This window comes from Camelus ferus, chromosome 12, assembly GCF_009834535.1.
Source record: "Camelus ferus isolate YT-003-E chromosome 12, BCGSAC_Cfer_1.0, whole genome shotgun sequence".
In the NCBI taxonomy this organism is placed as follows: Eukaryota; Metazoa; Chordata; class Mammalia; order Artiodactyla; family Camelidae; genus Camelus; species Camelus ferus.
Window position 1 is genome coordinate 20,724,133 of NC_045707.1, and position 27,021 is coordinate 20,751,153.

Below are 27,021 nucleotides of genomic sequence, written 5' to 3' on the forward strand. Positions count from 1 at the left end.
ACATTTTTCCAAAGAAGACATACAAATGGCCAACAGACACATGAAAAGGTACTCAACATAACTAATCATCAGAGAAACACAAATTAAAACCACAGTGAGATATAACTTGACAACTGTTAGAATGGCTAATTATCAAAAGGACAAGAGACAACAAACACTGGCAAGGATGTGGAAAAAGAGAACCCTCGTGCACTGTTGGTGGGAATGTAAGCTGTAGAGCCACTATGGGAAACAGTATGGAGGTTCCTCAAAAATTATAAGTAGAAAAAAAAAGAATTATAAGTAGAATTACCACGTGATCCAGCAATCTCACTTCAAGGTACATATCCAAAGGAAATAAAGCCATTATCTCAAAGAGACAGCAGTACTCCAATGTTCAATGCAGCATTATTCACAATAGCGAAGATGCGGAAACAACCTGAGTGTCTGTTAGTAGATGAATGGTTAAAAAAAATGTATATATACACAATGGAATATTATTCAGCCATAAAAAGAAGGAAATCCTGCCATTTGGGACAACATGGATGAACCTAGAAGGAATTATGGTAAATGAAAAGGACAAATGCTGCATGGCATCACTTATATGTGGAGCCAAAAAAAAAAGTTGAATTGAAGAAGAGAGCAGAACAGTGGTTGCCAGGGGCTGGGGGGTGGAAGAAATGAGATGTTGGTCAAAATGTATAAATTTTCAGTTACACAATAAATAAGGCCTGAAGTACTAATGTTTAACACGATGACTCTAGTTGATGATACTGTATTGTAAGATTGAAATCAGCTGAGAGAATAGAATTTAAATGTTCTCACCAAAACAAAAACAAAAACAAAAACCAGGGTAACTATGTGAGATGATAAACGTGTTAATGAACTCAATTATAGGAACCCTTTCACAACATATAGATACAGCAAATCATTATATTGTGTACTTTAAGTGTATTACAATTTTATTCATCAGTTTTACCTCAATAAAGCTGAGAAAATGTATATACTTTATATAAATATATTCTTTTAACAGAAAGTCTCTGGAGTTGCCATTTAATTAGCTACTTACTTCTCTGATGGCTCTGGGAGAGTAAAATTTACGTTGCACGCCTTTACAAAGCAGCTCAGCATCGGCTTGTTTTATTATGCTTTTTGTATCAGAGCACAGTGCTTTATAAGGAATCCATTTCTATGTTTGCAAGACTCCTATTTTTCTCTAAAATATCAAAATGCTGTGGACATCCAGGAAAGCTATCTTCCCATCACTAAAAAAGGAGAGGCTGGAGTAAGAGTCTCCCGCTGCACAGAAACCTTCCCTCAGAAGAGCCTCGAGCTACCTCCACCATCACAGCTACTTAATCATTGATAGAAATGAGGCCACCCTGGGCTGGAAAATAATGGAAGAGAGGGTTGAAAAAGATGGAAAACACAACCCACTTTCATCTTAGGATGGCCAGAATATTGCCTCTTAAATAAAGGAGTATGTGTTACAAAAGGGATGTAGCTATTGAGTATTTGATCTCTTAACCTTCTGACATTTCATATTGGAAAAACAAAATCGATGCCACGGGTGTGAGGCTCAGCTAACTCAGAGCGGTAATGACATGGAGCAAAATGAAAACTGTGGAGTATTTATCGGGCAGGAAGTAACAGAATGAAAAAGAATATGGCAATATTTTAAAGGGACAGTTCTTAAAAGAGTAAGACTGAATGGGCCTCCTATCATGGTGGGGCTGGCTAAATGCCCTGCACAGCCACCACATCAAGCTGCCACCGAAAAGCGGACTTTCTTTCTTTTTGGATGAGTGTATTCATGTTCAGTCTGCATTTAATCAACATAACCGACATATAACCAAAGAATATTCAGGGGCTTTTAAGAATAAGAAAAAAATTTTTAGAGAAGGCTCCTTGGAAAACCACTCTAACAGAGAGAACATGTTATTAGCATACTTCCAAACAGCGTCTGGTGGCTTAAAAGGAAACAGACATGGTTTATGGACAGTAACAGCTGCCCATCTCCAATGAGAGGCATCCAGGAAATTACTTTTTTGTTTGATAGGTAATGCTGTTTCTGTGATAAGGATCCCCATTGGTGAACAAACTTTAGGAGAGTTCATAAAAGGTAAGTGACAATGAAAAAGTATACTGATTGGAGATATCTGCGTTTGAACCACCTTAAGACTGGCTAACAGACTGCAATCTGCAGGGCAGGTTACATAAGTAATAGGGTGACTAAAGGAGCATCCAAGGGTCGAAACTGCAGAGAAACAAAATGCTTCTGAAAGGATTCAAAAACGGATTTTCAGGGACCCTTCACCTGAACTGCTTGCTTCACAGGGAGCAGTACCATCTAGTGGAAAGGGCGTGGTGGTCATTGGAATCACGCAGACCTGGGTTCAGGTTCCGGTTCTGCCACCTAATCACTGCTTAAATTCTTTGAACTTTTGTTTCCTATTCTGTAAAATGGGGGTAATATACCTATTCTATAGGGTGGTTATATTAACTGAGATAATAAGTTAAATAGAGTGGGGAGACCAGCAGGGAGAGCTCTCACACCGTGTGATGATGGCAGAGCCCAACAGAAAGAAGAACCCACTCCTGGTTCCTGGCAAGGACTCAGTCAATGAAAAGCCATGGACTCTGTTTACCACAGTGCGCCCAACTTCCCTTTCCCCTCTACAAAGTCTTCTCCTTCCTTTACTGGGGAGATCTTGCATGTGGCTCATCACAATTGCAAATCTCAAACTGCAATTCTCTGATGATCTCAAATAAACCCCTCTTTGCTGGAGAAATATCTGACAGTCTATTTATTCCAGGTCAACATAATCATGGATGAAATGCCTAAGGTATAGTCCATGCCCAGTAAACATTACTATTACTATTGGAGGCAAGAAATCACAGACTCAGGAAACATTTGAGCTGGAAGCACCTTCGGTGATCACTTAGCAGATCACCATCTTCTTCTAGAGAAAGCTGAGGTCCAGGGAGGTTTAGAGACTTGGCCCTACCACACCTGAGCGTCAGTGGTGCTCAAATGGCCTCTCAAAGCCACCGCAGTTCCACAAAGTCTGCTCAGGAACTGCCCAGAGCGTGACGAGAGGGGACAAAAAGGAAGCAATGTTGACCTCCCAACTCACCGCAACACAGCCACTCCACTTTTCTCCCTTTTATACGTTGGATGTTTATGTAAATGTTCACGTGAAAACAGAGTATCACGGTCAAAGAGATGTTAGAGACACTGCTGCACTGGGCTGCCGACCTATTTGAAAAACCGAAGTGAACACTTGATATAAAAGAGGGAAGCGTGTGTCCCATTCCAGAGCCTCGGGACCCAGGAGAGCTTGTGTCACTGTGTGGTGGTGGTAGCATCTGTCCCAGCAGAGGCTGTGAGGGGCCTTTCCATGCCCAACATGGTACGGCAGGCACGTGTGCACACACACGCGCACACATGCACACGCACACGCGCACACATGCACACACACACATACCCCTCTAAAGCTGCCTCAGTGCCAGATCACTTGGAACACACCTGTCTCCACTGACATTAATCAGGGACACAGAAGTCAAGAACTTACCTGCCAGGGTCAGAGGACACTAACACTCTGGTGGGGTGGGGGGGTCTCGGAGACATAAGACAGCTAGAGGAAGTAAAGAGCAGAAACTTGAGTAAGTCTCCTCGCTGAGCCTGGACCCTGCAACCTCTCTGTGAAACAAGACTTGGAGGGAAATCTCAGGGAAAACTTGGTTCTTAAATTATGCAGGCTAGCACAGCCCAAGCCAGGTTTTGAGCAAAGCTAATAGTCTGAGAGTTAAATAATAACTTCCTCTTTACTGTATTAGTCAGGGTTCTGCAGAGAAACAGAACCAATCAGATGCACAGCAAGGGAGATTTATTTTTAAAAATTGGTTCATGAGAATGTGAAGGCTGGCAAGTCCAAAATTTGCTGGGCAGACCTGCAGGCTGGAAATCCCAGAAAGAGCTGATGTTGCATCTTGAGTCCAAAGGCAGTCTAGAGGCACAACTCCCTCCTCAGAGGACCACAGTCTTTTAAGACCTTCCAGTAATTAGATGAGCCCCACCCACATTATGGAGAATAATCTGCATTACTCAGTATCTGCAGATTTAATGTTAATCACAGCTAAAAAAACACATTCACAGCCACATCTGGATTGGTGTTTGACCAAACAGCGGGGCACTCTAGCCTAGCCAAGTTGACAGTAAAATTAACCATCACATTTACCATGTGAAGCCAGGAGACATCTGATTTGGGGTAGATTTTTGTGCTTTTTTAATGTTATTTGCCTGTGCATGCTGGGCTTGTTGGTTTGTTTGTTTGGGGGCCTTGTCCACACCTGTTAAGGTAGCATTTGAATTAGTCCCAGTTAGCTGCTACCACATAAACAGATCATTCTGAAACTTAGTGGCTAAAAGCACCAATCATTAGTTTTGTTCACAATTCCGTGGGTCTAGTCTTGCTTGGATTTACTCCTGTGTCTGTGGTCAGGTGCTGGGCCAGTCAAGTGCCCCGTGGGCAGGGATGGCCCATCTCTGCTCCACATGGTCACTCATCCCCCATCAGGCTAACTCAAGCTTATTTACTCAGAGGACACAGGGGTCCTTAAACACAAGCATGCAAAGGCCTCCTGAGGCCCCAGCAGGCAAGGGCTAGAGAAACAGGGCTACCTCTTGACTGGAGGTGCTGCGAAGTGGCATTGCAGAGGGCACAGCTGTAGGAGTAATTGTAGCCATTTTTGTGAACAAACAATCTTCCAGAGCTCCCCTCAAATACAGAATCAACTAGCTCCTCAATGCCCGACACGTAATACAAGGTCAATGACTATGCGCTCCCTTCCCAGTCCTTCTGGCCATCGTTTTGGAAGCAATTCAGATTTTCACAAATACAGGCAGAATGTTATTGACCTGAAAGACGCAGACTGCCAGATATTTCTCTAGCAAAGAGAGGTTTATTCAAGATCAGCAGAGAATCGGAATTTGAGACTTGCCACCATGGTGAGCCACGTGAAGTTACGCCCCCGGCAAGGGAAGAAGAAAACTTCTTCAGAGCGGGAGAAGGAGGCTGGGAGCCATAGTCCACAGTAAAGAGTCCACAGCTTCTCCCTGGCTGAGTCCTTGCTGGGAAAGAAGAGGAGTCTTCCTTCTTTCTGTCGGGCTCTGCTGTCGTCACAGGCTGTCATGCTCCCTTCTGTCCCCCCCCGATGGTCTCCTCACTGTATTTAACTGAGGTTTTTGTTTATTCATTTTTTACACTCTTATTTCTGATTCAGACCTTTGTCCTGTGCTGCCCTCTCCCCTGGGAATTCTAGAAAGGTGGGAGTGGGAAAGAACTGAGAGAACCTTAGTCTATACCCTCCCCCCAAGCCCTACAGCACTCCTTGGAGACATTCTATAAAGACAAACACTTCCCTTTTAAAGAACAGAGATTCTTAAATTTAGTCATTCCTAGGCAGCTGAGTGCCTGCTAAACAACTGTTGCCATTCATCTAATATTTCTCAGCTTTATTTCTTTATTGTCCCCACCCTGAGCCTTTCTAATCATTAACCTCATGAGATTTTACCTCCACAGATATACTGTGCACCTGTGCTTTACACATAAAAAGAATAGGGTATTTTTTCGTCCCCAGTTTCGCTCCATTGGAGATGAGATGGCCCTTGCTGGGAATACTTGCTCAAAGTTCTCACAACAGCTACTTCTCCAGTCCCGACCACCCCTTCCCTCCCAGCCATGTCCTGAAATCAGGCCAGGATCTGACTATACTCAGCTTTAATCATAAGTCAGGGGCTGCTGACACCAGTGACTCTGTCTTCACATGACAAATAATAAAAAGAGGAAGATAGGGGAAAAAAGTCAAGTGGAATTTCATAATAAGGCCTTAACTGACAGGGGCAAGCCAAAGGGGAAAAAAATCACCAGTTATGACTGAAGACTGAATCACTGTCCAGAACCATCAAACCCCAAACCAAAATCCATGCCCACCCTTGGGGATGCTCAAGATACAAACTGCAAAGGAAATGGCTTCCAAACCAATGCTGTTCTATGTTCTCCTGCTCTTTCTTCATTTTAGTGTGTGTGTCTATGTGTGTGTGTGTGTGTGTGTGTATGTGTGTGTGTGTATGTGTATGTGTGTGTGTATGTGTGTGTGTGTGTGTGTGTGTGTATGTGTGTGTGTGCCAGTGTGTATTCATCATGAAGCAATTAAGCCTAAATTAGTTATTAGCTGGTATTTCCTCCTGACATGGGTTTAGAATCCTTCCAGTATCTTTTACTCTGCTAAGTTCACTCAGTTCAATGTCCCAGTCAATCTATTTCCAGAAGCAATGTTTTTGTTGATCTCCAAGCTGATTAATTTTTTATTACCTTGCTAAATCTCTGAAACTGATTGTTTAGGAAACAGCATACTGAACAAAACTCATGCTAAATTTGCACTTGACAGTAATCAAGAAAACCTAGTACCTGTATGAGTATATTTGAAAATACAATTGTCATGACATAATAAAAAAAAAACCTAACCATAGGTAATTTGTATGCTCATACTCTTGATTTTCTTAATAAAGCATTTAAAAGCATCTTCTCAGAATAAATTTCAAGGCAACTCTTTGTAGGGGGGTTCTTTTTAGTAGATAATGATCATCTGTTTTATGTTAGACATTATTTTCTCTTATTCTGGCATTTTAACTTGAATCAAACCATTTGCTGAATTTCCCCCAAAACAGGTATTGTTAGCAATTAAATTTAAAAAACAAAGGTAGATTCCGTCAGTGCGAGCTGTATCCTGTGGCCACTAAATAAGTTGATTCTCTGTCCCTTCAAAGACGGAAGAATCCTGAACTGGGAGCCTGAGATTTCATGGTTAAGCAGGATTAGGTTAACTGCTCTGAACTTTTTAAGCATGAAGTTCTCAGCTGGCTTCCCTCGCTCTTGGGGCCAGCATGTAAGCGAGGTGCTTGGTGCATCCATTGTGAAGTCTGAGCTTCACTGGGCTTTAAGCAATGACTGACAGGGGATCAAAACTGGTTCTAACTTAAGTTGTTAAAAAAAAAAGAAGGAAGAAGTAAATGGGGCAAGGAAACCAGCACCCACATCACAGATAGGAATGGAATTTGCTGCCACGTTTCTAGAGGGCAGGTGTCAATATACCTCAAAAGCCTAATCTGTGCGTCTGTGCATGCCCTCTGACCCAGGAAATGTATCTGTGTACCTAGAAATGTATTCTAAAGAACTAACAATGAATGTGCCTGAATGTTTACTATAAGGATAATAACTGCAGTGTCATTTATAATGATTTATTTTATCATAAGCCCCCAGCTATAGGGAAATGGTTAAACAGACAGTGGTGGATCCAAACATTTCCATACAAAAACAGGTAACAAAACTAGATTAAATGATCAATTTTAAGTGAAATCACCCATTCACAAAAAGATAAATACTATGTGATTCCACTTACATGAATGCCTAGAGTAGGCAAATTCATAGACACAGAAGGTAGCTGTGGCTGCCAGGGGCTGGGACGGGAGAGGAAGGGGAGTCACTGTTGCACGAGGACAGAGTTTCAGTTAGGAAAAATGAAAACAAAAACAGGAGATTGGTTTCACAACAGTGTAAATGTAATTAACACTACTTAAAGATGGTCAAGATGGTAAATTTTATAGTATGCATATTTTACCACCATTAAAAAGTTTTATATCTTGAAGATGGTATGATAAGTAGTATAATTTTGTCTGCATTTTCTAAATATTTTCTCTAAGCGTGTTTTGCTTATAACAAAGGAGGGCTTAACTACATGAAAAAAAAAAAGAAAACCCATTCTATCTTTAGTTAATATTATTTTTCGTGGTTAATAATTTTTTGTGATGATAAAAAAGGATTTTGGTCACTGACCCTGCCAGACATGTTTTCTTTACCTAAAATGTGCTTCCTGCCACCACCCCACATATTTGTCTACAAAAGACATACACGCTCTTCGAGACTCAATTTGAGTCAACCTTCCTGAGAAAGCTTCCTATATGACCTCAGTGAGAATTCATTTCCATTCTCATAGCATCTGTAATAATAATAATAATAATAATAATAATAATAATAATACTTAATGCTATTAGGTGCTTAATGTGTAACTAGCACTGAGATTAAGGTACTATTTCACTTCCTAATAATGACATTTAAGTAGGTGTTATCATCCCCATTATACAGATTAGAAAGCAGAGGAAAAGACACAAAATACCTTGAACTGTAAAAGAAACTACAATCCACGTCTATCTGCTCCAGAACCCACATCCCTGCCCAGCCTCTCACAACTTGCAAGACTACGAAGGATGCTGTGCTGGCTTCACTCACTTTCTGAAACAGAGTTTTCAACACAATATCTAGCAGGACAAGATTGCTGAAATATTATTATTTTTTCCTTTCTCCCATCCCATTTGTAGAGATGCTAGGTTCTGAGCTCCCGGCCCCTGCAGAGAGATACAATAGATCCAAAAGTAGAACTTGGCTGAAGACTCTTCCTGACTGCGACTTCTGAGAACTCCAGGGTAGACTAGACATTTGCAACAGGCCTTCCCTCCATCAGTGCCCCATACTCCCAACCACCCATCCTTTAGAAACGGCACTGAGGAAGAAGGAGCATCAGGAGAAGGGAGGGCAGACACCTCGGTGGGTATCTGCGAGGGACCCAACGTCTCACATCCCAGGTTGGACTTGGGGTCAGTGAGGGATTCTGGTGCCTATCTGGGGAGACATGGATCACAGAGAACTTTAGAAAAATTACTGTGCCCCAGGGGGCCATAAACACCTCAATTACAGCAGAGAGAGAGGCTTTGGTCTGAAGGGACCACAAAAGGAGAGGCTTCTCAGGGGTGACCAACATGCAACCAAGCCCATCCCCTGGGCTGGGCAACCAGGGCAAGGGCCCAGGCCTCGTACTAGAAGGGAGTCCAGGTCTCATTAAAATCCACTGTTATCGAATATTGTCTGGGGCTCGCTTCAAAATAGTCTCTTGTAGAAGGGATGTAGGTGAGATAAACACTTATGATTGCTGCCACTGGGTGATGCGTACTTGGGGGTTCATGGTCCTTTATTTTTCCATATACTTAAAGTGTTTCATAATTTTTTAAATGTTAACTTTGAAATTCCTGCCTTTAATTGTATCTCAAAGGCTTTAGAAATACCAGCAACGAAGCTTCTTTCTAACTGCAATCACCTTGAGCTTGCCTGACCCACGCTGGCCGAGGTGCCCAGACCCTACACTCCTCCAAGGAAGGCCCTGCCCAGGTCAGTGCAAGGACTGGTGCAGCAAGGGATGTTTCACTGGTGCCTGCATGATACTGAGAACTCAGTTCCTCTCCTCTCTCTCCTGCCAGTGCCTTGGGCCTTACCCTATAAGCCCCCGGAACTTGTTAGATACATTACACTCCCAGCAGGTAGGAACCACAAATTGACTGAGATTGCATTTCTACATAATAGAAGCAGAGTTAAAGGGAAATAAGGTTATATTTCTTATACCTGAGCCTGTGCTTTGAAATTTTTACTTGCTAAACTATTTTCAAGGTGCTACAATACACTGCCACTGCATAGTAAGCTAGCCAGTACCTGATTCCATTGGTTCCAAACAAATATGTAACAAGTATGTATGTGCCGTATTTTATATACAAAGCTGAAGTCGTTGACCTGTCATCCAAAGGGGTTTGGCATTAGTAGGGATTCCTCGTTCTTGCAAAAATCCTTTTGGGTTTAAGCTCCACCAAACAAAAGCCGTTTGGCAATGATGTTCATCTCACCTTTGTCATTGGACTGTTCTCTAAATTAGCTTACACTTTGAAGCCTTACTTGCAAAGCCGTCTGATAAAATCTGGTGATAACTTAACAGTTTGAATTTAAGCACTCAGTAGATTGTGAAGTGAAAGAACGAGATTGGTTTTCAGCCCTATACTTTAAAAGATGGATGGGTCACTTTTGTCTGGGCATCCCAGATTGTAAAATCCTGACTTCTCCTGAGGTAAGTCAGGACTACACTAACTATCCCATAAAGGAGGTCTTTCCAGGGCAGCCTGAGGCAACAGGGCACATATTCAGGGTCTGCAGCTGCTGCTGTACCTGCTAAGACCCACTGGAAGAAAAGCTGCTTTTCCTAACAGGATGAGGACTAATGGTCTTCCTAGTTTCCGTGGATACCCACCAGGAACCAAGACACCGTGCACCCAGGTGCTGATATCTTAGGGTAAGAAACCATAACCCTGTACTCCCGCTGCTAAATTTCCCCTTTCCTCTCTGCTAAAACTCGGGAGGATAAGAGGCAGCACTGAAGTTTGCTTTTGTTTCACTCATAATTTGTGAATCTGTACACTTGGTTTATTCTTTTTTATAAGAGGGAGCTGCTCCTGGTCTCACTCTAGGACTCTGAATTGTAACGCTGGTAATGTCATGGGTTACACCCAACTACACGTACCTTTATTTACTTTATTCTCCGTATGACCATAGACTGAATTTACAAGATGGCCAGCTTAGGTAGGGACTGTCATATTTCACAAATGAACAAATAAAGCTGACTGATAACATGGTTTTGTGGCTCTCTAGCTCTGTGATCCTGGATAGGTTTTTTTTTTAATTGAGGTATAGTCACTTTACAATACTGAGTCTAAATGCTAGTCCTAATAAACAAACATGCCCAGAAGACTAAAGGCACCAAATCAAGTTAACAAACCCACATCTAGGGACATGGTCAAAACCAAAACCAAAACCCAAACATCTCAGATGGAGAAATACCATATTCTCTGTGTTGTTTCTAACTGACACAGTAGGAGGGGGCCCTGAAGGGAGCAGAATAGGGAGCTGCAGCTGGCATGAAAGCTGAAGGTCGGACAAGTGAAGCACTTTACCAGGGCCTAGCACAGAAGAGGTACTCAAGGTTTATGAAAATCCAAAGAATGCCAAAAATACTGAATGGGGCTGACCTGCGATGTCTGTGTGTGTGTGTTAAGCTGAAATGAGTTGTATACTATTCTCACTGCTTTACTATACAGTCAGCCCTCCATGTCTGCAGGTTCTGTACCTGAGGATTCAATCAAGCCCAGACAGAAAATATTAGGGAAAAAAATTCCAGAAGGTTCCAAAACTCAAGACTTGAATTTGCCCCAGGGGCAACTATTTATTTACATAGCATTTACATTGTGCTACAACTATTTACATAGCACTTACTTTATGTAAATTCTTACATTAATCTAGAGATGATTTGAAGCATAAGGGAGGATGTGCGGGGTTGTCTGCAAATACTACACCATTTCATATAAGTGACTTAAGCATCCGTGGATTTTGGTATCCACGGGGGGTCCTGGAACCACTCCCCCACGGATACCCAGGGAAGACTGTGTAACACACCCAACCTTCATTAAAAAACCCCTTTCAACATCAACATCCTCGAAGAGTAGGAGCGGGATACAAACCCTTGGAGTGCAACACTTGAACTCACACAGCCAAGCCCTTGCCTCAGTGTTTTGCCTTATAGCTCTTACTAACTTGGAAGCTCCCAAACCTGGCCCTATTCATCCAGCAAAATGAATAACAAGGTGAGACCTCAGCCCACACCTCACTAATGCAAGAAGACACAAATGACCTGGCCGCCCCCTGCAACTCTGCTGGTGCCTTTGGTTGCTTTTGCTCTGGAGGTCAGTGACACCGTCTTCGAGACATACAGCATGACACAGGAAGACCTCGAGCAGAAAGCAGCAGTCAGAGAGTTTATTTTCTGCCTGAAGGAAGCACAGGGGCCCCTCTTCCCCTGATCAAATTTTTATCAGCCAGCAAAAAGCTACACTCATTTTCTCCAAAGAAGAAAAGGAGCTATTGAACTCCTACCTGCGCCTTTCATATGGAAATGACCGAGGTATTCTGCTTTCTCTGAAAGTTTCTGGTTGCAGTATCTGGAGCCTCTTCTCTTTCAATAACTGAATAGCATACGTCTGACCTGTCTTTTCACTCAAAACCAAGTCCTGTTTGCCAGTTTCCACTGATGCTCAAAATGCACCAGTCCTCCAATTTCAGTTGGAAAAAAAAGTGGATGGGGACAAGTGCTCATTAAACAAAGACATCTTTATTTCATCTTAAGTGTGCATCCTGGTGCTACAGTGCTGATAACAATTCTCACTGTGGAACAAAATAATCTTATTTGAAGAATAAATAATACATTAGTTTACTCTGTTGCCAGTAACTTCATATAGTAAATTTCTGACTGATAGAGCAGGTTCTGGTGTCAATCCCTGGCCCCGCACTACTCGCAGTGCATGTCATTAGGTGAGATTGTCCTAGTCAGTTCCAGATTCCCCACCTGTAACGGGGGGTCTTGGTGATGAAGAGTGTTCTTAACACATAAGGTTCAACTGAGGATTAAACGAGATCTCCATATACATGGCCTAAGACAATGTCTGCAAAATTTGATGCTGGATATATATTAGCTATTATGATTCATCATTTGAGAAAAATCACCCCCCAAATTTGGGTTGTATTTCTTTTTCAGTTAAATCTACTATCGGTGCTTTGAGATGCTTGTGTGTCCCCTCTATTCAGACTTCTCTTCTGTTGATAACGTGTTCTGACTCCAAAATCATAGCCTTCCTCATTACTGAAGGTGCGGTTTATCTATGGGTTTTGTACAATAATTGGTAAAATAGGACCCTTAATGACTATAATATTATAGTGAATTAAATTTTCTTGTTATCTGAAAAAAATATTTCTGTTTCTGTCCATGTAACTTAAAACTTTTTCTGAGATAAATCAGTTTGTTTTTATTTCTAGATACTTAGCGTATGCCTAAGATGGTTGGAAAGTATACAGATTTGAGTCACACAGATCTGTATTTAAATCCCATGCTTATAAATTACCTTACCTACAAATGATCTAGAATTTGAGAGACGTGGCTGTCGTATTTCTTCAAATGAGGATGATAAGACCAAAATAAATATCTCAGTTTTAGAGGGTTATGGTTCTTTTTTAACTTCCAAAATGAAATATAGATCTATCCAAAAGTAGAGATTGGGTAGAATATGACTCCAAAAACATCAGAAAGCAAAAGGGTAACATGCCCCAAAGTGAAAAGAAATTATATGGAATCATTTAGATTTTAAGCATAAACATTCTGAATATGAATGAATAATTTAGTGGCAAAAACATGAATACATGAATAAATGAGCTCTTCCTATCCCTTACATCAGTAAAGCAGTAGATGTAACCTTCCTTTCCTCGTGCTCTGAAAACTGTAACATAGGAGACGCTAGCCTTACTGTGACGTTTTCAGTGCTGATGAAGAAGCCAAGAAAAAGAAATAAACAAATAAGCAAACAAACAAGTAAATTAAGTGACTGCCTGAGTTATCTGGAGGCTCCACACTCACGAATGAGATTAGTGCCCTTATAAATGAGGCTCAGGGGGCGCACGCCATGTGAGGATACAACGAAACAAACTTCACCAGCCCCTGGCCATGCTGGCACTCTGATCTTGGACCTCCCAGCCTCCAGAACTGTGAGAAATAAACTTCTGTTACTTATAAGCCACCCAGCCCCTGGTATTTTGTTATAGCAGCCCAAATGAACACGTCATAAGTAGCCTTTTGTATCTGGTGCATTTCTTTTAGCATGCAGCTTCCAAGAGCCTGCATGTGGTCAAATGTGTCATCTTTTTATGGCTGCATAGTATTCCATTAAGTAGGTATACCTCCATTTTGTTGATCCTTTTACCAGTTGATGGACATTCAGGTGTTACCAGCTCAGGGCTATTACAAATAATACTGCCATGCATGTCCACATAGCAGTGTATGTATAGACATGTTTTCATTTCCCTTAGGTAGACACCTAGGAGTAGACTGGCTGGATTATATGGCAGGTGTGTGTTTAATTTTTTAAGAAACTGCTAAACTTTTCTCAGTGGCTGTACCATTTTGTATTTCTGGACTGACATAATTCAGCATATTTTAACTATACAGACCCACCCTTTATTGTCTGTATTTATTTGTTTGTTTATAAAGTAAATTCTAAAATTGGATCTTTGTCCTGCATTCTGCAGTTTTTCTGAGAGTCTGCTTCTCAGTCACACACACACACACACACACATACACATGCACACGCACACACAGATGCACACACACCAGAGCCAACTAAAATTCCTTAAGCATCTTTGCCCTTGATCCAGGGTCTTAGAAGCTGACTGAGCAGTGGGGAAACCAACAATATATTGGATTTAACCATGAGTATAATTGATTATTTTCACTTATATGATTAGCTTCCTTTTCAAAGTCAGCTCTAGGACAGAGAACAAAACCTCCTTCTGGACAAACAAACAAAATAACTAACAAATCTACATGAAAATGGAAGATGGCCTGAAGCAGCTTGGTCTTAAGTGACCCTTAAAATGAAACCAGAGAAGGAGCGATCTTTTCAAGGAGAGAGAAAACAAAACAACAAAAGAATTTTGCCGCAGCAGAAAATACGTACTAAATACACATTTCACTGTTTTAGAAAATGCCTGCATAACTGATTATTAGGCCCCTGAAAAACCTTGTAGGCTCTTCAGGGAGACATGAAGAAGAATGTTGTGCCAACAAGCATTCCCCACAAAGAAATAACCAGAGAATGGATTCCTTATGCTTTAAGAAATCATTGTGCCTGTATATAATGATAATAAATATAATGATTTCAACCATAGTCCATTATAAGAAGAAGCTTTTTCTCTGGAAAAAATAGGTAAAAGGGGGAGATGTAAGTCAATGTCACAAATTTAATTTATAAGAGCTTTTCCAAGCTCTTTTCTTTTAAATCAATCTGCAAGGTTGATTTGTTACACTATAAAATAAAAAACCAGATGGGAATAATAGAAGGCAAATGAGTTTTAAAAAGAATTAGCAAGTTTGTTTTCTTTACCAGGAGGGAAAGGGGGCTGGCGGGGATAAATTGGGAGTTTGGGATTTGCAGATACTAACTACTGTATACAAAATAGATAAACAGCAAGGACCTATTGTACAGCACAGGGAACAATATTCAATAGCTGGTAACAGCCTATAATGAAAAGGAATATATATATGTATATATATGTACAACTGAATCACTGTGCTCTACACCAGAAATTAACACTACACTGTCAACCGATTATACTTCAATTAAAAAAAAAAAACTACAAAAAAAATCAGAAAAATTGACACCCTGTCTCATTTTCTTACTTTACCCTTAGTCTGTTCTTTACTTTTAGTGCTAGTTCAGAAGGACCTTTGCTTTGTGTTACTTAAAAAAAAGGAATCACTGCCTTAAGCCAACAGTCATGCTAAAAAAAGTTGCTTTTGCTAATAACAGGATTTAGTACTACCCTAAATTTTCAGTTCTTATTCAGGAACAAAAAAAATGCCTGTCTTTTTCTTATTTGTTATATTTTAAAGGGTCATTTAAATTATTACAGAAATAACATTAACAGCCTAATAGCATACGATTTATCCATAACAGGAAAACTACCTTGAAAAATGTCCTCGGTGTGCATTTTAGGGATGGTGACTAAACGTCCTCTCACTTGCTTTAGGCCGTCTGCTCTTTGCCAGCAGGGAGACGTAACTCCCATCAGTGGAACACGTGCTCTGGGTTGCCTACGAATAGGATGGGCTTGACCTGAGCCAGCTTTACTCACCAAGCTCCTGGGACCAGTATCAGGTATTTACAGAATTCAATTGCCATTTCCTTGTAATTTTATAGACATTACCAACAAATAAGTCAAACTTTTTATTTATAATTGTACGTGTTATACCTGGAAAGTCTTCTGAATTCAGAACAGACTTAAGTCAGGATTTGGAAATTTCTTTGGGGGCACTTGCCACTCCCTCAGCTATCTTTTCGCAGAACACACCCAGGTTTGTAGCTGCTGTGGCCTTATCATTGCCTCTGGACCTCACCGGATGCCAGCCCCAGCCACGCCTCCCGATTACTGAATCACTTGACTAAGAGAAGTTAATCCATCAGCTGAACAATAACCATATGATTTCCTCTCTGGAGAATCTGAACCAAGAGGCAAAATGGCTGCTGGTAAATGGCAGTAGGATCTAGCATGAAAACCCAGGCAGAAACAAAGCCAGAGAAAGTAAAATAAACAGACAAACAGAGAAATCAGAGATGAGAGACCAGAGAAGAAAAAGTTCAAAGGGAGAGGTAGAATTTATCTAATTCTGACATTGTAATTCTCCTTTCCAGCTTACACAAAGTTTGGCTGTATTTTATTTGCAGATTAGTAGACCTTACATGACTTTAAGGTTGTTCATCAGGCTCTTATGAAATGGGCATATTAATCAAAGCAACTTGAACTTTTTCTCCTGCTTCCCCCTTACATTTTATTTGGGGTGGGAGAGTTTTTTGCTTACCCCTATTTGAATTTTTTTTTTTTTTTGCTCATAAAACATAACACCCTATGATCATTTAAATAGTGAAGAATAGTCCCAAATCTTGTTATTTATAAAGTCCCGTTCCATGCAAGGGACAAAGCTTCTAATTTCCCTCAAAGTTACAGCTATTTCCTATGGGAGGATGATTCTTCAGGGGTCTCCCATGTTTCTCCATATCTACTAGAGAGGCGCTAACTTTCCTGTGTTCTGGACCATTTTTCAAGGATCTCTGTATAGTGAACAGCCTTAGACAGAGATTGTGTCTTCCTCAGGAGGAAAGAACAGACTGCTTGCTGTCCTGTATGAGAAAGATAACACCTCTCTCTGGAGAAAAGGGCGGGCATGTTTACTGCTCGTTAAAAAACATTTGTGTTCTCTAAGTTTAGGGTTCCTCTCCCACAGCAGAATCCACTGTGTGTGCAGGTGTAATCTGGCCCTCTGTGCATTGTGAGAATTGAGAGTCAGGGAACCAGCTTAAAAATACCACGGCTATGAGTAAAAAACTGTTGTCTCTGGCACAGAAGACTTCTGTCTTCTACCAGCCTCCATGAAGCATAGCAAGCTAACTTACAAATAGGGTGAACTCTCAGACCTTTCACAGTTCTTGACATTTCCTTCTCTCTAGGTAGGAAGTTCTACCCAGGGAAAGGTGTAATAGTTGCCTTTTCTTCACTTCTCACCACTCTTCTACTCACTTGCTACTTTCTAGTTCCTAAAGGGCCAGGAGAGTGGTCAGTAAGAGGAAGGAGAGGCAACAGAAAAGGAGGTTCTGACTTATCACTGTCAAAAGCAGCTTTCTCCTTCTATGGAAGCCTGATAAATGTTTGCATTACCTGTATGGGTTCTTTGAAGAATCCATCGTGAGACATCTCTTCGAGAAGTTCTTCTAACTCAGATGAATGTATCCTTCACCAGGATAACACATTATTTCTATCACAGTGCCAAAGTACCCTGTGGTCCTTCTTCAGCCTCCATCTGCTGCAATCCCATCTCCCACTCTAATGGCCCCACTGAAAGAACCTAATCCAATGTCACACGGCCTCTCTGATATATATGGTCCACCTGTGAGCCTCAGGAGGCACCTGTGCATCTTTGCCCTGGCAAGTCTGGGGTGGGCAGACTAACCCCAAAGCAACCACCTCTCAGTCTTCTCTGGCACCTCAGGTCAGACACCAGTGTTCTGCATCCTCCATCTGCTCTCTCAGTCAATCCTGTTGAAATCACCTTTACTAGGCTTGGAGAGGGAGAATCAGACTCACACACCTCTGCCCTTTGAAGGAAGCGGGGGACAAAGCACACAGCATAGCTTTCAGAAATCTTTTCATAAATTCTGGCTCCTTAATCTTCAAGACTTTAACCCTTATAGCCTCCAGTCTCGGCATTTCCATTTTCATGTACTACATTCTTACAATAACTGACCTCTTCACTTGCACCAGTTTTAGGGGATTTCTGATAACCAAATGATGCCTTAAAGAACAGATCAACTATGATCATTTACTACGTTTGTTTCTGTCTCCCCAAATTTATTTTGAGATGACACCCAGGTACTTTAACATGGACTTTCATGTGGTTTTGCTTCATTTTATGAAACGGTGTGTTGATAAAAAGCTATTTAACTACTGTAAAAAACAAAATGTGTAAGTTTTATGCCAACAAATTAGACAGCCTAGATAAAAAGCATAAATTCGTAGAAAGACATGAACTATCACAGCTAACTCCAGGAGAAAGCCTGAATCGACCTTCAACAAGTAAGGTGATTAAACTCACCAGAAATGAAGGCCCAGGACAAACTGGCTTCACTGGTGAACTCTACCAAACTTCTACAGGGTAATTAAAGTACAGAATACTTCACAAATTCTTCCAAAAAATAGGAGAGTGAACACTTCACAACTCCTTTTATGAGGCCAGGATTACCCTGATACCAAAATCAAAGGCATCACAAGAGACGAAAACCACAGACCAATATCCCCTCTGAGTACAGCTGGAAAAATCCTTCACAAATCCAGCAAATTGAATCCAGCAACAGAGCAGAAGAATTATATATCATGACTGTATTGAGCATGTCTTTTTATCCTTATGCTTTGAAATCTGAGACCCTGCTGACTCTGGAGAGACTGTCCCTCCCAGGGCAGCCAAATGCTAGAGACAATAAACAACTCATCTGCTCATGCTCCTTTCCTATGCAAACCCACCAATTCAGAGCCTATCTCAGCCGTCTCCTTCATCAGGCTCTCACTGGGTTCTCACAGTCTGTGCCACTATCCCCCTAAGCCAAACATCCAGGGCCAGGTACCAGACAACCAGAGCCAGCCCCTATGCCCCAGAGCCCGCTGAAAGTATTCAAACTAGCCAGCCCTACACCTGCTTCCCCTTTCCTTCTCATGGAAACCACAATACAGATACTTGCCCCCATTTTCCCTCACTCCCTCTATCTCCTGAATGAACATGGTGAGTCCTCCGTATGCCCCTTCCACCCCACATGGCATAATGTGTCCCCTCTTCTTGGGAACTGTGCATAATAAACTATCTTTTCAGTGGAAACTGTTTCCTGATCTTTTGGCCTCAACATCCCTGGATAATAATAAAACCTACATTTTAAAACAATAACCGAGTAGAATTTATCCCAGGAAAGTAAGATTGGTTCAACAGACAAAAATCAATATAATACACCAATTATTTACGTTTTTTTTGAGTTACAGTCATTTTACAATGTTGTGTCAAATTCCAGTGTAGAGCACAATTTTTCAGTTATACATGAACATACATACATTCACTGTCACATTCTCTTTCACTGTGAGCCACCAATAGATCCTGTATATATTTCCCTGTGCTACACAGTACAATCTTGTTTATCTATTCTACATTTTGAAATCCCAGTCTGTCCCTTCCCACCCGCTGTCCCCCTGGCTACCACAAGTTTGTATTCTATATCTATGAGTCTGTTTCTGTTTTGTATTTATGTTTTTTTGTTGTTTTTTCTTTTAGATTCCACATATGAGCGATTGTCTTTAAAGTGAGCTTTATTAGTGAGCTGACCATAAAGTTCATATGGAAATGCAAAGGACTTAGAATAGCCAAAACAATGCTACAAAAGAAGAACAAAGTGGAAAAAATTCACACTATCTGATTTTAAGACTTTCTTTAAAACTACAATAATCAAGATAGTATGGTATTGACATAACAATGAACACACAGATCAAAGGATCAGAATAAAAACTTCAACATGACCCACATTTTATGGTCAATTGATTTTCAACAAAAGCTGTTCAATGGAGGGGAAAAATCTTTTCCACAAATGATTTTGGAACAAATCAATACCCATCTGGAAAAAAACTGAATCTCTACATACTCACATTCAGTACACAAAAATAATTAGAGATGGAAAATAGACCCCATGCACAAGCTAAAACTAAAAAACTTCTACTGTAAAACATAACAAAAGATCACTGCAAACCTAACATACGTGTATTTCTTATATAGGCCACAAAAAGTCTGAACCATAAAAAAAAAAAAATAGAAAAAAATAGACTTCTCAAAGTTAAAAAAGTTCTGCTCTTCAAAGGACACTACAAAGAAAAAAGACAACACACAGACTGGAAGTAAGTATTTGCAAGGTGTCTACAAAGATCTTATATTCAGAATATATAAAAGTACCCTTACGACTTAATAATCACAAAAGTAACGACCCAATCTTTTAAAAATGGACAGACGATTTGAACAGACCCCTCACCAAAGGTTACAATCAAATGTCAAATACTTACATCAGTAGGTGCTTAACATAGTTAGTCATCAACGAAATGCAAATTAAAATGAACCTAAGAGACTACCCAATTACAGTGGTTAAAATTTAAAAGACTGACAACCCCAAGTGCTGACAAATGTGTAAAGCAATTGTAACTCTAATACATTAATGATGGAAACGCTGACTGGTTATATAACCACTTTGGAAAATAGTTAGGCATTTCCTTGCAAAGTTAACATACATTTACTATGTGATGCAGCAATTCCACTTCTAGATATTCATTCAAGAAAATTGGAAGCATATGTTCATACAAAGATTTATACATAAATGTTCATAGCAGCTTTATTCAAAATAGCCAGAAACTAGAAACAACCCAGATATTCACCAATAGGTGAACTGCGGTATATTTATACAATAGAACACTACTTACCAATAAAAAGGAACACATTACTAGTGTGTACAATAATATACATAAATCTCACAATCATTATGCTAAGTGAAAGAAATCAGACACAAAAGAGTACGTACTTTATGTCCTTTCAAGTGAAACCGTTAGGAGGACAAATCTACATGATTAAAAGCAGATGAGACCCCCCCGGTGAGGTGGGGATGAGAAGCGGGGATTGAATGAAAAGGATACGAAGGGTAATAGGGATGTTTTGTATTTTGGGGTATTGGGTATGCTTTATATTTCAATTGTGGTGGTAGTTATATGCATGGATATACTTGTCAGATTTCACCTGAAAATGTGTGTGCTTTACTGTACATAAATTATACTGCAGTAAAGTTGGTATGTGAGATACTGTACACCCACTCAAGTGACTACAGTTAAAAAAGACTGTAAAGATGTAACCTGCAACAGGTGTTAACGGGGAGAAGACACTGCTGGTGGGAGTGTTAAATGGCACAAACACTTTGGGAAATTGTTTGCCAGTTTCTTATAAAGTTGAGCAGATGCCTATCTTATGACCCAGGAATTCCTAAGTATTTTCTCAAGAGAAATAAAAACATGGGACCACCTGGAAACCTGCACGTGAATGTCCACAGCAGCTTTAAACAGGAGAGCAACAAACTGAAACAACCCATGTGTCATTCAACACGTGTAAGGATAAACAACTGTGGTGCCTCCACACAGTGAGACACTGCTCAGCAACAGAAAGGACAAACCGATAAGTGGAGCAACACGGATGACTCTCCACATGGAGGAGAGGAAGCCTTACGCCACAAAGTACATACTGTATCATTCCACTTACATAAAGTTCAAGAATAAGCACCACTAACTCTATACACTGAAAATCAAAACAATTCTTACCTTTGTGGGGAGGACTCATTGGCAGAGGTGCAAGGGAACCTTCTGAGGTGATGGCCATGTTCCATATCTTGGTAGGGGTTTAAGATCTGTCCATTTCACAATAAGTAAATTATATCTCACGTAAAAAAAAAAAAAGCCTCAGCCATGAAACTTTTCTCTTCTTTCTAGTCTCTTTCATAATCTAATCTTCAGGAAGCACATAGAATAATACCTAAAAAAAAAAAAAAAGAAGTAAAAAACACATGTTCTTGGTTGGAAAGACAACAGCATATGAAAATCATCACTTGTACAAATAACATTAAGTTGAATACATTTTCAATTAAAATCTCAACAAAGTTTTGTTACGGTTATTTCATTTTGATTTCAGAATTGAAAAAAATGGATTTAAACTTTATATAATCAAAACAATACAGTATCAGCACAGAAAATGACAAACAGATTCGTGGTACCAGCTAGAATTTATTTCCCATCCTCCCTGGTAGTTGGGGGTGGCCATGCATTTATAAGTTCAGGCTTATAAAATGAGCATGGAAATACTGTGTACCACCTCCAAGCGTGATCCATAAAAATCTTACACGCCTGACTCCCTACGCACATTTCCACTTCTGGCTAACTGGAATAGTGATGACTACCCAGGCAGGCTTAGAAACCTCATGTTGAAGATAGGGAGGCCATAGGTAGGAGGCAGGGTCCCCAAATTACTGGTTGGAAGAGGTAACTCAGGAGAGTTTCCACTCAGAAACATCCACATTGGACAAATTAGCGAAAAGAAAATAATTTTTTTGTAATATTAAGCCCCTGAGCTTGCAGTTATATACAGGTGTAGTTATTAGTGACAAATATACAAATTCAGTTCAGAATAAAGAGTTGATTATAAAATTAATTTTGGCTATTTAAGTGTCTAGTCACTGAGGAGAGATCAAATTAGACCCTGATATCATACATAGTATTAAATTGCAGGTAGATTAAAGAGCTATTTTTTTTCAAAAAGAAAAAAGAAGACACTAGTGAAACTTACCTACAAAACAGAAACAGAATCATAGACATAGTGAACAAACTTATGATTACCGGGATGGGGGAAGGAGGTGGAAAGGGATAAATTGGGAGTTTGGGAATTGCAGATATTAGTTACTATTTATAAAATAGATAAAAAACAAATTTCTTTTGTATAGTACAGGGAACTACACTCAATACCTTGTAGTAACCGACAATGAAAAAGAATATGAAAATGAATTTATGTATGTATATGTATGATTGAAACGTTATACACCAGAAATTGACACATTGTAACTGACTATACTTCAATATTTTTTTCCAAAAAATAAAACAAGTCTTGTAAGAACTCTTGATGAATACATATACACACAAATGGTTCCCTTTTAACCAAGCCTGGAAAATCTGAAGCTATTTTAAATGTAGTCATCTAAAAATCAATATAAACATTTTTACATTATAACGTTACAGAGCCTGGAGACTGGGTCATAAAATGCACCGCAACTTCCTCCTCTCTTTCTCTGGGATCTCGCACTCTGGAGGAAGCTGGATGCCTCAGTGTGAGCGGCCCTTGAGAGAGGCACACGTGGTGAGGAACTGGAGCCTTCTGTCCATGGCCAGTCCATGTACGGTAGTCCCTCCCTTTTCTGAGGCCTCGATTTCCACATTTTCAGATACCCATGGTCAACTGTGGCCCAAAGTATTAAATGGAAAATTCCAGAAATAAACAATTCATTTACAAGCTGACCCGAGTAGCTTGATGAAATCTCATGCCGTCCTGCTCCTTCCCACCCTGGACATGAATCATCTCATTGTCCAGCAAGTCCTGCTCATTAGTCACTTAGAAGCCATCTCCGTAATCAGATCGACTGTCATGGGATCCCAGTGCTTACGCTTAATAACGTTTATTTTACTTAATAATGGCCCCAAAAGGCAAGAGCAGTGATGCTGGCAGCTCAGATCTGCCAAAGAAAAGTGGTAAAATGCTTCCTTTAGATGAAAAGGAGAAAGTTCTTTAATTAAGGAAAGACAAAAAATCATGTGCCAATCTTCTATCTGTGAAATTGTGAAGAAGGAATAAGAAATTCATGCTGGTTTTACTGTTGCACTTCAAACTGCAAAAGTTACAGCCACAGTGCACAGTAAAGGTTTAGTTAAAATTTGTAAAATACTTTGAGAGAGAGACCACATTCACTTAATTTTATTACAGTGTAGTTATAATTGTTCTATTTTGTTACTAGTTATGTTGTTAATCTCTTACTGCATCTAGTTGATAAAATTAACCTTTATTATAGGTATGCATGTATAGGAAAAAACATAGTATATATAAAGTTCAGTACTATTTACAGTTTCAGGGATCCACTGGAGTCTTGGAACATAACCCCTGTGGATGAGGGCGGACCACTGTGTATGTTTAGAAGCAAGTGACAGACACTCTTCTAAGAGCTCTACACATATTAGTTCACTTAGTTCTCATAACTCTTTGATGTAGGTTTTATGATCTTTATTTTACAGATAAGGAAATTTATGAAACTTCCCCAAGGTCATGCAGCTTAAAAGTGGTGGTGCTGGGATAAGAACAAAGAATATTTCCTCCCACATTCCTGGTCTTAATTACACACATTGTTAGGTTAGCAATATGATTTGGAGGTGGGAGCAGAGGACTGGAGGGCTGGAGGGTGGCGGGAGGAGGAAGCTTGGTGAACGGAAGAATAAAAATGACTGAATGAAGAAAACAATTTTACAGTATCATCACACTTATACATCTGTAAAATTAGCATATGTACATAAAATCATCTTTAATAAAAAGAAAATTAAGTATTATAAGAGAATATATTGGAAACTTTAAAAATTGGTTTCTCCCACACAAAGAGAAAACTGTCTTAACTGTAACTAATTCACTGTAGTTCCCATTTTTATTAATATTTCATTCAGGCAACAAATATTTAATGAGCACCTACTATGATGCTGGGCTAAACAGTGAGTAAGATAAAGCCTCAATCTACTCAAGGCATTGACAGTAGCGGGAGATGGAAGTCAGCAAATTTGCCGTATAATGAAATTGTGCAGCCCTCCTCACACCTGTAATCCCATCAGGACAGACATAATTGGTTTTCAAGTCACACTAAAAAAATAATAATAACGTGTACATTGATATCTGTGCATCAAGTATGCTAACCGCTTGCCACTGCTAGCTTTCCCCAATTCCTCCTACTAAACCTTTCTAGGCAGCCAGGCTCGGCTATGCTAGACTACACCCGCAGGCCCCAGTGAGCATAAAACCTACACCAAAAGGGAAGAAAAACAAGAAGAAAATAATTCTTGATTTGTAAGTCTTTTTGCGATTTCTCAGGCTCAGTCGTGATCAGAGCTTTGGCCAGAGCAGAAAAAGAGAAGTCATATATACACAGCTACATCTTCTTTGATCCAGGATTTAAGTTAAGTGGTTTGGATTTACACACAGCGGCTAAACCCACAAATCTATAAATGCACAAATCTATGCTGATCCCATTTGGATGGAGACCTTCTGCAGTGTCATTTACCAGCGTTCATGCAGGGATTGGTCAGAGACTCTCTTCAGAATCACTCTTCAAATTACTTTATACGTCGAAGCCAATTATACTAACAAAGTATTTGCTGAATGAGTGTCTCAGAATACTAAATGCTGATTTTGCAAAAACCCCTCGCAATTAGAATCCCTTTGTGGAAGCCAAAAATCTGCCAAGCAAGGGCGCATTTGATTATTGGAGACTCACTGGAACAAACTGTGCTCGTATTCATTCCTATTTCATAAACTGCCTTAAAAATAGGCCTGGAATCATGTCCTGGGGTTTTTTTCTATGAAAGTACATTAAGGCAAAATAAGGTCATTAAGCGCCTCACTGCAGAACAAGCAAGAGAGAAACAAGAGACTGAGGCCCGCCGGGCAGGGCATTTTCTCTCTGCAATTTTATATTTCTGGGGAATCTTGCAAAAGAGCCAACCAGAGAAAGAAGGCATAGAACTTTCCACTGAAGCAGCTCCTAGGGCATTGACTGGCGTGGCATATTCAGTCTTTTTTTTCTTTTTTGAATAAATGACTGGTTCGCCAACTGCTTTTTCTACCACTTGCCCTCTTTCTCTTGACAATCCAGTCACATGGTTTCTTTTTGCCGGTCCTGCCCCTATCTGTCTCAGGCCTTTGCACTTGCAGACCTCACCAAGAATCCATCCCCGGTTTTCTCCCAGCTCTCCACGCCTACTGCACGTTTGAAAGAGTTCTTCCCTGGCTACTTTCTCCGAAGGAATCCCACCCTCCAGATTCACATCCTTTGCCTTTCTCTTGCTCTGCTTCCTACAGCAGGCCCCCTCTCTGTGGCTCTCGTCTTCATTTCTTTTTGACTTGTTTATTGCCTGTGTCTCTCCCTGGAGGAGGTGAGCTCCATGAGAGCGGAGCCTTGCCTGGCTGAGTCACCGCCCCCCCACCCCCCACCCCCGCTCTATCCCTGGTGCCTCGCGCTGTGCCGGGCGTGAGTGCTAAGTGGTAAGACACTCAACCAATATTTGTCAAATCAATGAAGGCACAAATGGACACAGAGACTGCTCATGCCTGTCTAGCTCCAGTGAGATACACTTAATGTAGACTCAGAAATCATCTTTTTTTTTTAATTAGGTGACTACATCATGCTGGGTTTTCCCACTTGAATATCACCAGGCCCACAGCCACTCTGTGCCCCAGTGCCTGCTTCTATTTCCTGCCCAGTCTGAGCCAAGATTTAAAAACTAAAAGAAAAGGTGAAAGAGAACCTTTAAATCAACAAGGCTGGTTTTATTTCCCTGAGGGCTCTAGATCATTCCTGCTGCGGACAAGCCACTTAGGCACCCTACCCCTTCCATTTCCTCTCCTCAGCTGTGGGGCCAATAGGGCTATTAGGGTTCATGAGATCATGCTTCTAGAATGCTGGCAGGTGCCATATGCATTTTTTAAAAACATAATTAAAATGCTATTTCCTCTCTTCACCTTGGTTTTCTTTTTGTTTCTAACACAGGGTCCAGGGTTCCATCTCCTCCTTCCCACAAATTACAGAAAGTCATTACCATGGCATAATTGCAGCTTAAAGGGGCCTTTGAGGTGAGGGTCTATTTTGTAAACACAGCTCTCCCTGCCTCCTGGCACTGAGCCCAAGGCCTGATGACATGGTGGTAAACACGGTGATGGTGATGGCTCTGACAGCCTTGTTCCTTGGGGCATCATGACTGCAGGAATCAGTGCCCCGCCTCCCCCCCCCCCCCCCCCACTGGGCCTTGGTTATGGAGGCTGATTGGATTCTAACCATCAACACTGCAATTATACAAATGCTCCTGATGACTTTGCCCTTCTAATCATTTTTATCATTTGGGGAATCATCCAAGTCTTTAAAAAAAAATGTTTTTAAGGATATCTGCTGAGGCACATTGCCACAGATTTTACTTTGTGTTCTCGGCTGCCTCCATATCATTTTGCTGATTAATCGGGACAAGGAGGGTGATGCACTAAAAGGTTTACACTTTGGTAAAATTCTGATAAACCCCTATGTCACTGATCACAGTAGCTATATGCAGA

The 27,021-nt window shown here is 40.6% G+C and overlaps 1 protein-coding gene across 2 annotated transcripts in view; it reads right to left on the bottom strand.

Moving 5' to 3' along the window:
- The window catches only part of LOC102508382 (17-beta-hydroxysteroid dehydrogenase type 6), a 146,799-nt gene that overhangs the window by 65,218 nt on the left and 54,560 nt on the right, over positions 1-27,021 (bottom strand). For both annotated transcript variants that reach the window (XM_032493117.1, XM_032493118.1), the window contains one exon: positions 21,447-21,657. In XM_032493117.1, the coding sequence (XP_032349008.1) occupies positions 21,447-21,504 (58 nt within the window). In that variant the 5' untranslated portion in view covers positions 21,505-21,657. The remainder of the gene's footprint in view (positions 1-21,446; positions 21,658-27,021) is intronic.